The 11264-nt window shown below is 42.2% G+C and overlaps 1 protein-coding gene across 1 annotated transcript in view; it reads left to right on the top strand.

Annotated features, from left to right (window-relative positions):
• Positions 1–437: 437 nt before the first annotated feature.
• LOC138662541 (extracellular matrix protein 2-like) overlaps positions 438–11264 on the top strand; it is a 129013-nt gene continuing 118186 nt past the window's right edge. The window contains exon 1 of the mRNA XM_069748310.1: positions 438–757. Within this exon, the coding sequence (XP_069604411.1) occupies positions 538–757 (220 nt within the window). The 5' untranslated portion in view covers positions 438–537. The remainder of the gene's footprint in view (positions 758–11264) is intronic.

Genomic DNA, 11264 nt, shown 5'->3' with positions numbered 1-11264 from the left:
CATATGCTGGATCTTGAAAACACTCTGTCTACATAGCAACTCTACACAGGAAATAGCAGAGAAAGGCTGCTGTGTGTGAACCGGAGCGTAATCCCGACCCCTCCCAACCATACTGAGCATAGCTTGTGAACAAACAGAGGTCCTATTCATAGAGACCAGGCCGCAGACCTCGCTGCAACATGCTCTACGCTAATTTTATATTCCAAACACTCCAAAACATCCAATCTCTCCCAAGTTTAATGAAAAAAAACCAACAGGTTTGTTCAACAAATGCTTTCAATGCATAGAAAGTTGGTCTGGAGCTGTTTGCAAGCCCTGGTAGAAGGGGATCACAAGTGATGGAAGTGTTTGTTTGAACAGAAAATAAATTCTGTGAAGGGGAAGGAGAAAAAAGTTCACCTAGTGTTTGAGTTAAGCCCTCCCGGGAATATCTTCTTGGAGAAGGCTTTGGGTTAAACTTCTCGCAGTCACTTTGCAGGTCAGAGGAGCAGATACCAACATCTAACTGTAGGAACTTAAGGGGACAAGTTACACACCATGAATCTACTTCTTACTCTGTTAGCTTTCAATATTGTGGTGTCCATCGGCTGGGCTCAAAAGTCTCGAGAGAATTTTAGGACGGGCCTTCGTCAAGAGGCTCAAAGGACGAGCAATATTATAGAAGAACGATCTTCACCAACTAAAATGGTTCCTGAGCACAAGACCACCGGGCAAAGGAGAGGAGATGCAGCCGCGACAAGCAGTCCCTTAGTTGCAGGTAATTTTCTGTCTTTCTATAATCTGAATTGGTTGGTGCACCATATATACACTTGGTGCATCACCTGTTACTACCTCCGAGAGTCATATTTCCTAGATTTTGGTGCTATCTAGCGCAAAATAAGAGCTGTTGACCGTAGAAAGCACAGAAATAATAATCAAAAGATCCATCTCTATTTCTTATGCTTATACAGTATCCATCTACCTTTCCATCTATCAATGTACAGGTGCCAGCCCATAGGTTGCAACCCACCAACCTATGGTACCTAAAGAAGTAAAAAAAAGCAAGCAGCACTCATTTGCAAATTCCATGCAAAATAGTATGTATTGGTCCATGTGAACAGGTGGCAAGTTAGACAAAGGCCAAAGAACATTAAAATCTGTTCACATGGACCAATAAATTCACTATTTTTTTGCATGGAATTTGCTATTGAGTGCCTCCCAATTTCCTTTCTTTACTATCTATTATCTATCGATTATCTATCTAATATCTATCTATCTATCTATCACCAGACGTCCTATAATAGTCTATAGTTCAGTGAGGGATATCAGCAAAGCTGCAGGAAATTTGAAAATCCCTCGCCAACCCTGCAGCCACTTTGGATCTCTCCCAAAGATAATGGAAAGAATTCAGTGCACTACAATGAGAATTTGATAAGCAAGTCCCTTCGTTACCAAACTGATGAGCAATTGTAAAAATTCATCCACTTGGAGTAGTAGTTATAGGATGTTCACCTCTCATGAATCTGTATAAATTGTGTTGTTGACTAATTGCCTGAATAACATAATAAGGGCTATATTGTCTGAGCTTTGCAAATGTTTCTCCTCCACACGTGACTTTAGGTAGGAACATGATTGCGTCCCGTGTCCTAAAGCAATGACATTATATCCCAATTTCTGACAAAAACCCACAAATCTTTTTATCAAGTTTTCACAAAGTGGACCTCAGAAGGCCAGCACTTATGTATAATGGTGCCAAAGTAGGCGTTTCTGCAAGGTTTTGACAATGACTCTTGAAATGAGGATTCAAATTGTAGGAGAAGAATGGGAATATGTTGGACAATTACATCTTTAGAAATCACAACATTTTTTTGCTTTTCAATATTAACTTACGGGAACTTAGACATATTCACACCGGCCTTGCAAATCCATCATCTAAGTACCGGCTGTAGTCCATGATACACCTAATGTCTTTGAATTAGACAGACTGCCAGCTGTCATTGAGCAGTCTGTACTCCGCTCAAAGGCCATCAGCGGGAATGGTCCTCCAACCAAAACACATGTGGTAGGCTGCAACCTCAGTATGACTTACAAGACAGTCCTGACCGGGGATTTGCCTCTCGGGACGTTGCAAGAGCATGGACATCACACAGTCTCTTTTAACAATAGTAAAAAGATCTTTGCTCAGGTGAGATACTTGGATTAAAGTTTACAGCAACAACGTATTTACAGTCACTTTATAGACATTTGTCCCAAACAGGTCTCTTCTAGTCACTTCACCCCAACATAACTTGAACTCACACAACTGTCCGATCCTCTAGATCTTTTGCTTTGGGCTTCTTCCTCTGCTGTCAGTGAGACTCTATCCCTCAATATCTTTCGTCACACAAATACTGTCAGTAGGTCTCATGTTTTCACTGGAAAACGCCTCATCATCCACATGTCACAATCTTGTTGCCAAACTCCTCACCATCCATATATGTTAATATCACGCTGGAAAACTCCTCATCATCCATGTACTTCACATTCTTCTGACAAACTCCTCCTCACCATCCATGTAAGTCATGATCTTGCTGGCAAACTTCTCCCCATCCACATACTGTCATGATGGTGTCACGTCCCCCTAGAAGACCTGTAGTAAGCCGGTCACAGGTAATGAATCGCAGGTTTTCTTTAGAGATGGTTTGATTTGTGTCCCATATTAAATGGATTTAGTTTCCTCTGGTGCTGAAGAGGTTAAATGTCGTGCAATAAGGGAACAACCACCAGGGGGAGTGGAAGGGAGGTAACAGGAGCTCACCTGAAGTGAAGATCTGAAGAGTTGGGCAAAACTCCGCTAGGGGCAGTAGAGAGGTCGGTCAAGCCAAATCAGCAACAGCCGAGAACGCAGTATCAGAGGAGAAGACAGAAACAAGGTTTGAACTAAGCCAGGGGTCAGAAGCCAGTCGGGAGCGCGGTACCAAGAGGATGAGACAAAAACACAGCCAGAAACACGTCAAAGATCAGAGACAGATGGGACAATCCAAAACAGGAACGCAAGATGGAAGGGCAGGTCAGAAATCAAGCCAGTTCATAAAAAGCGGGGAACAGACACACAGGACGCACCAAGTCAGAGGTCAGGTACGGGACATATACAAACACAGGCAGACGGGTAGCAAAGGACACACTCAGGGTACGCTAGGTCAACTTCTCTAGCCGAAGACATGAACTATCACTGACATAAGCTGCCAGCAACAGAGCAGGGAAATAGCCAAACATACACTAAAGAGAGGCAGGAAAGGTTAACCTGCACCTGACAAGGTCAGGAAAGAGATAGCCTAAAGTAAAACCTGACCTGTATCATGACAATAACTACACTTTCTATGATGGTCAGAAACATGCAGCTCCATTTCAGCTGCTTATGATCTGGTCATCATTATCTCTTTCTTTAAAAACTGTCCAGACCTTCTTGTCCCTGCTGGTGAAAGATTTGTCTTCCTTTGCTGAGTGCTAAAGCTAAGTGGTTGAAGTAGAATTGTTGTAGTAGTGTGCTGTGGTTTGTTGTAGTATGCATGTGTTTATCTCCTGGTCCCATGTAATGTATTACTCCCTGTCACTATCCTCCTCCCTATTGTTGGTTAGTGCTTTTGTATGATAGAGGTTTTTCCGTTATTCCTGTTCTTTCTTTATGTTTTGTTTACCTTACATTTCTGACACATGCCTCTTTGGGTTGGGAAGGGGAAATATCATGGTTTAACTGGAGCATAGTAAGGTCAGAGGCTCAGGCTTCTCTACCTCCAAGAGTACCCCTGGGACAAGGATAGTTAGAGTCCCAGTTCCAATGAACTCCTCACTCCTCACCATCCAAGTACTTTACCATCTCACTGGCAAACTCACAATCCATGTACTTCACGATCTCGATGGAAAACTCCTCACCATCCATGTACGTCATGATCTTGCTGTGAAACTACTCACAATCCACATACTTCACGTTCTCGCTGGCAAACTCCTCTCTGTCCATGTACAAAGAGGCCTCCATGGTGAAATGGCACAGATTCCCTTCGCCTAGGATTAAATAGTGTCTCTTTGCCTTTTTACGTCAGACAGCACCCTCTCTAAGCTACTCGCCCTCACTCTCTGGGTGGTCTCCTCCTCCTCTCCTTATGGACAGGTATGACTTCCTCGATTTGGGACAGTTACAGAGGCAATCTCCCCTCTGTAATCTGAGTGACACACCACTTCAGATGTGCCCTCATTTAGAAGTCTCTAACAGGTAGTATAGCTCTGCCCCACGCATGGTTTTTCATACTTTCATAGTTTTTTAAGTTGAAGGTTCCATCAAGTTCAACCTATAAACTAACATATAACTAAGGAGAACTATGAGTCCAAAAAATTACCAAAAAGTAATCTTAAATAGATTTTATTGAGAAAAATATACACAAAACAATAGGGACATGTACCATATATGTAAGATCGTGTGACAAATCCGTGAGTACATCAAATGAACCAGAGATCACGGACCAGGACACTGCTGGGTGTACCAAACATAAGTATCAATGCAAAAGTGTGCAACTAATATACTGTCATCAAGTATATCCAACTGTAGATAGGCTGTGGCAATTCAACTACAAAATATAACTTGCATGCTCAATGCCGGTAATGTTGCCACATGCCTGTCAACAGATAAAGTGCAAATATACATGCAGGATAAAGTTTAATTACCCATTTTTAGTGCGGCAGGTCCTGTCCCGGTCTTGGACTAACTAACATGTTGATTCAGAAAAACCTTTGCTGCTCGATATTAGTGAAAAAAAAATCCATCCTGACTCTACATACAGGAATCTGACTAGTTCCCTGGTTCCATATCGCATCACAGCATCTAATATCCATAAGCTCACATTCCCTCTGCAACTGACCGTAAATTACTTCTGTTGCTATCAGATTTTAGACAATAAAATTAATTCAAGGCTGAATGGGCTTCATTCTCATATATAATGGGGTTTTTTCTTTATGTAAGAACCGCTGCCCAGTTTTGGCTCCTAAAGTCATTTTAATCAAATGAATGACCAGGAGACAGGTGTTGGGTAATAAAATATCCAATATAATCTAAACGTAAGCATATTCTATAAAGTCTGAGAAGTTGTTGTGTGACTAACCCTTTAGTAAGATGTCCTGAGTTGTCAGGTTACCAGTTTTTCCTAAAAACTTAATTTCGATCCTTCCTGGGAATCCTTGAAGAATTCCAACATCTTTGCGATTTCCTCAGAGCTTGTTCTGTTCGCGAGGAAAGTGTTAATAATAACAACCCCCAGTAATTCAGTGAGAATTATTCCGCTGCCTCTTTTATCTTATAATATTGTTTATCCGACTCTTGGCATCACTAAGCCAAGGAATTGGCACAAACCGTTACCTTCTCTCCTGATCCTCTATTTCCAGATTATATATGACCCATCCCAGTCCTAATAACTTCAGTCATCTGATGAGTGAGCAGCTTATCTGATAAATACAAAAAAGTGCCTTAATATATATAATTATATGGATCAATGTTCCCAATGGCGGATGTGAAATGCAAATATGTGGAGGGGGCCATGTAAGTGTCAGCTTTGCTGTCTATATGTAGGAGCTGATGTTTCATAGGTGACATTTTTATTGCTATGGGAGCAGCAAGTAGAGGATTCAATATATAGTTCTCCAGAAAAAAAAAATGTAAGCAATTCATGGGAGAAATTAAAGGATGGCGGTCGGTGATGTCTCATGCATAGGAATATGTCTGTGTTTTAACAATCGGGTTATGCCTACATGTAGCAGACTGCAAATAAAAAGTGGAAATAACATGATGTTGCGTTTGGTTTTTAGTTTTAGCATCAGTCAGGCAAAACCCATAATTCTGAAAAAATGACAAAAAATAAATGTTTTCATTATATACGTATACATATGTGTGCTAAATGCATTATATATTATATTTTGTACCTCCCTCCTCACATGTACAGTGCCATGGAATAAATGGCACTATAATAATAAACAACAACAATAATAATACCAATAATAATATTTATGCTGTGAAATGTTTTGTGCAAATATGGAAAAAATGCTGCACAGTAAGAAGCTTTAAAAATTAGAAGCGTTAATTTAATTTTTATCAATTAACAAATTGAAAACTGAACGAACGAACCAGAAATCTAAATCCCATCCCTATTCAGTGAGACCACACTTTACTTTCAAAGCAGCATCAAAGCATCAATTCTTCTAATCACTTGCTGACAGTTTTTAACCCCTTTCTGACATCTGACGTATTATCCCGTCGAGGTGGTATGGGCCCGTATGACCACTGACGGGATAGTATGTCATCACCGTTCAGCAGCGCTCACGGGGTAGCACGGCCGATTGGGGCCGGGTGTCAGCTGACTATCACGGACCGCTCCTGGCACATTAACCCCCGGAACACTGCGATCAAACATGTTCGCAGCGTTCCGGCGGCACAGGGAAGCATCGCGCAGGGAGGGGGCTCCCTGTGTGCTTCCTTGAGACCCTCGGAGCAAAGCTCCTACCTCCTCCTCCCTGCAGGCCCCAGATCCAAAATGGCGGCGGGGGGCTTTCCGGGTCTTGCAGGGAGGTGGCTTTCAAGCGCCTGCTCAGAGCAGGCGCCGGCAAGCCTCCTTCAGTTCCTGTGTGATCGCTGACCCGACCTATAAAACTGTCCCACTAGTTAACCCCTTCAGTGATCACCGTAAAAAAAAAAATGAGGCAAAAACCAAAGCTTTATTATCATACCACCGAACAAAAAGTGGAACAACACGCGATCAGAAAGAGGGATATAAAAAAACATAGTACCGCTGAAAACGTCTTCTTGTCCCACAAAAAACGAGCCACCATACAGCATCATCAGTGAAAAAAAAAAAAAGTTATAGTCCTCAGAATAAAGCGATGCAAAAATAATTATTTTTTTAAATAAAATAGATTTTATCATATAAAAGCGCCAAAACATAAAAAAGATATAAATGAGGTATTGCTGTAATCTTACTGACCCGAAGAATAAAACTGCTTTATCAAACGTGGAACGGTATAAACGCCCCCCCAAAAGAAATTCACGAATTCCTGGTTTTTGCTCATTCTGCTTCACAAAAATTGGAATAAAAAGCGATCAAAAAAGTCACATTCCCAAAAATGGTAACAATAAAAACATCAACTTGTCCTGCAAAAAACAAGACCTCACATGACTCTGTGGACCAAAATATGGAAAAATTATAGCTCTCAAAATGTGGAGATGCAAAAACTATTTTTTTGCAATAAAAAGCGTCTTTTAGTGTGTGACAGCTGCCAATCATAAAAATCCGCTAAAAAACCCGCTATAAAAGTAAATCAAACCCCCCTTCATCACCCCCTTAGTTAGGGAAAAATAATAAAATTAAAAAAATGTATTTACTTCCATTTTCCCATTAGGGTTAGGGTTAGGGCAACAGTTAGGGTTAGGGTTGGGGCTAAAGTTAGGGTTAGGGTTGGGGCTAAAGTTAGGGTCAGAGCTCCAGTTAGGGTTGGGGCTACAGGTAGGGTTGGGGCTATGGTTAGGGTTAGGGTTGGGGCTGCAGTTAGGGTTGGGGCTAAAGTTAGGGTTAGGGTTGGGGCTAAAGTTAGGGTTAGGGTTGGGGCTAAAGTTAGAGTTAGGGTTGGGGCTAAAGTAAGGGTTAGGGTTGGGGCTAAAGTTAGGGTTGGGGCTAAAGTTAGGGTTAGGGTTGGGGCTACAGTTAGGGTTAGGGTTGGGGCTAAAGTTAGGGTTGGGGTTAAAGTTAAGGTTCGGATTACATTTGCGGTTGGGATTAGGGTTGGGATTAGCGTTAGGGGTGTGTCAGGGTAGGGGTGTGGTTAGGGTAATGGTTGGGATTAGGGTAAGGGGTGTGTTGGAGTTAGGGGTGTGGTTAGGGTTGGCATTAGGGTTAGGGGTGTGTTGGGGTTAGGGATATGGTTGGGATTAGGGTTAGGGGCATGCTTGGGTTAGGGGTGTGGTTAGGCACAATGAAATGTTTTGCAATTTAACCATAAGTTGCAATACTCCAACAAGAAAAAATGAGCGGCACTGCCCCTACCACTCGGGTCTCTGCTGGACCAATTTCAGGTGAAAACAAGTGTTGCTAGATGCCACTCTCCAAAAATAATAATCACTTGGGACTTCGGGTGCTCTTCCAAAAAAACAGTCTATTGACCACAACTTCTTAAAAGAGAAAATGAAGGCACTCACCAGTCTTCCAAAAGTATTCTTTTATTAACACCAACTCCAGATAAAATTCATGGCCGGGGGAGCGGGAGCTGAAGCTCGTGTGAGCAGAGGGGGACGACGGCCGTTTCGCGCTGTGCCTGCGCTTCTACGGGTCAATCTGTGCTCAGGTTAGACAGCGGAAATAGTGTACCGGCCATGACACCTCCCACCACCAAAACCCTCCCACAAATCACGAAATACACAAATTATAAAAAGCACATTTAAAAACACTGAATTAAACTTCTGAGATTACTTCTAAAGCTCTGACATAGATCTATAAACTGTGATCCCAGTAATATCATAACCCACAATATTGACGTAGATTCAAGCCCACAAACTACCTGACTCCAGCGTATTGCGTCTATCTCTATAAGAAAATGGACATGTCCACGCGGTCATTGAAGCCAAGAGGACCAAGCGCATTACTGCGCATGATCCACCTGGCCTCACGTCTCAGGAGCAAGTTATTCCAATCTCCTCCTTGGGCCGGCAGGGTAACCCTTTCTATTCCAGCAAAGGTAAGACATTGTGCATTGCCACTATGCTTCTCTCTCACATGTGAAATCAGGTGTGGGACTCCTTTACCTGTCACTACTGACCGACAATGCTCGCGGAAACGTGTAAATAGTGGTCGAATTGTTTTCCCGATATAATATAATCTACATGGGCATAATACATATACTACATGGTCAGATCTGCAAGTGATGAAATCATTGACCATGTGTTCTACAGCTCCCATGTGTAAAACGCGGTCAGTCATATGTTGTCGGCAGTATGAACAGTGCCCGCATTTAAAGTTGCCTTTAGGGGTGTCTGAGCTGAGCCAATTACTGCCCTGGTTAGTAATGCGATTTCTCACTATTTTATCTCTCAGTCTCACACTTCTTTTGTTGGCTATTAGTGGGCCTCTCGCTACTATCTCCGACAACTCTTTGTCACGTCCTAACAAATGCCAATTCTTCTTTATGGCCAATCTAATTTGTTGATCCATATTACTGTATTTAAAACAGAAAGTGAATCGTTTCTCCCCATGCTGCTTACGATTAACTACCTTCTTATCTACTTCTCTATTTCTCCTCTCATTATTCACTCTGTCCAAGGTCATGGTTAATAGATTTTTGGGGTACCCTCTCTGTTTAAATCTAACCTTCATCTCTTCTGATTGACACAGGAAACCTTCTTCCGTGTTGTTCATCCTACTTACCCTAACAAACTGACTATATGGAAGGGCTCTTTTTGTGTGCATAGGGTGAAAGCTATTGTAATGCATCATAGTGTTAGCCGCTACCGGTTTTCGATAAAGCGACGTACAGATCTTCCCTTCTTTCACCTCTACTAAAACGTCCAAGAATTCTAGTTTCTGACCTCCAAACACGGAGGTAAAAACCATATTCATATTATTGGTCTGATTCAAACCTGTCACAAAATCTTGAAACATATTCTCCGTGCCATCCCAGATCACTACTATGTCATCAATATATCTTTGATAAAATTTAATATGCTGTAAGAAGACATTTTCGCTTGAATATATGTATTTTTCCTCGAACACACCTAAAAATAAATTAGCGAAGGTGCATGCTACCGGAGTTCCCATCTCAGTCCCAACTTCTTGCACGTACCAATCATCCAAAAAGGTGAACGCATTATGGGTGAGGATAAAATTCAACCCCTCACACACAAATTCAACGAAATCCCGACTTTTATTAGTGGTGTTTAAGATTAGTTCAATTGTTTCCACTCCTATTCTCTGAGGTATCCTGGTGTACAAACTCTCTACATCAATAGATGCTAGAGAGAAAGTCTCTTGCCAGTCAAAACCTCGTATACGTTTGAGAAAAGAATTTGTGTCTTTCAAATAGGACAGAATGTCCTTCAACATAGGGCGTAACAACCAATCTATGTACTGGGATAGGGGCTCAGTGAGCGACAGCCGCGGAGACACCATCACGTGTTTCTCAATACAAGCAAGAAATAGCCAGGTCTTTCACCGGGAAGGAACAACCACGGGAAGAGCAGCATTCAAAAAGGAAAACCACCTATGCCAAAACATGCTATCCATCCACAGACAGCTGTTTCGGGGTATTTGCCCCTCATCAGTGTGGAGTAGGAAACTATTAGGAGCAGTGCCTAGTAAAAGAACTATAAACATAAGGATGAATGACCTCGGGGAGATCAAAACATCCAACACCGCGGAGACACCATCACGTGTTTCTCAATGCAGCGATCCAGAACACTGCCCACATCCCTTATGGGAAATATACAAATGCTTGTAGAAAAGCCACGGAGACACCATCATGTGTTTCTCAACGCACGCAATAAGGAGCAGTTCCTACTCCACACTGATGAGGGGCAATTACCCCGAAACAGCTGTCTGTGGATGGATACCATGTTTTGGCATAGGTGGTTTTCCTTTTTGGATGCTGCCCTACCCGTGGTTGTTCCTTCCCGGTGAAAGACCTGGCTATTTATTGCTTGCATTGAGAAACACGTGATGGTGTCTCCACGGCTTTTCTACATGTATTTAGTATTTTGCACCTGTGTTGCCAACATGTTGCTATATGGGCTGGCTGCATCCTGTAGTGCATTTGGTCAAAGACCTGGGCAGGTAGCGGTGCTGCCTTTTTTTCTGCTGTTTTTTTAAATTATTTTTATATTGATAGATCGGACAATTCTGAACGCGGCGATAACAAATATGTGCATATTTGATTTTTTTTTTTTTAAATGTTTTTTTTTTTTATTGGGGCAAAGTGGGGTGATTTGAACTTTTATTTTATAATATTTTTTTTAATCACTTGACAGGGTCCCCGATGGGTGGGATTTCCTGCACGCTCCCGGAAGTTAAATGCCGCTGTCAGAGATTGACAGCGGCATTTAACTAGTTTACAGCTGCTGCTGGATCGCGATTCCACCCGCGGCTGTTGTGGGCACATGTCAACTGTATATATCAGCTGACGTGTTCCAGGAAAGGTGCGGGCTCCAGCGCTAAGGGGGAAGTCCGACATCAGAGTATTATTATGCCCGATATTGGAAAGGGGTTAATGGCCCATAAGGCCATTGA

Source organism: Ranitomeya imitator, chromosome 2, assembly GCF_032444005.1.
Source record: "Ranitomeya imitator isolate aRanImi1 chromosome 2, aRanImi1.pri, whole genome shotgun sequence".
NCBI classification, from domain to species: domain Eukaryota; kingdom Metazoa; phylum Chordata; class Amphibia; order Anura; family Dendrobatidae; genus Ranitomeya; species Ranitomeya imitator.
The sequence above is the reverse complement of the archived record's forward strand: the minus strand, read 5'-3'. Positions and strand labels throughout refer to the sequence as shown.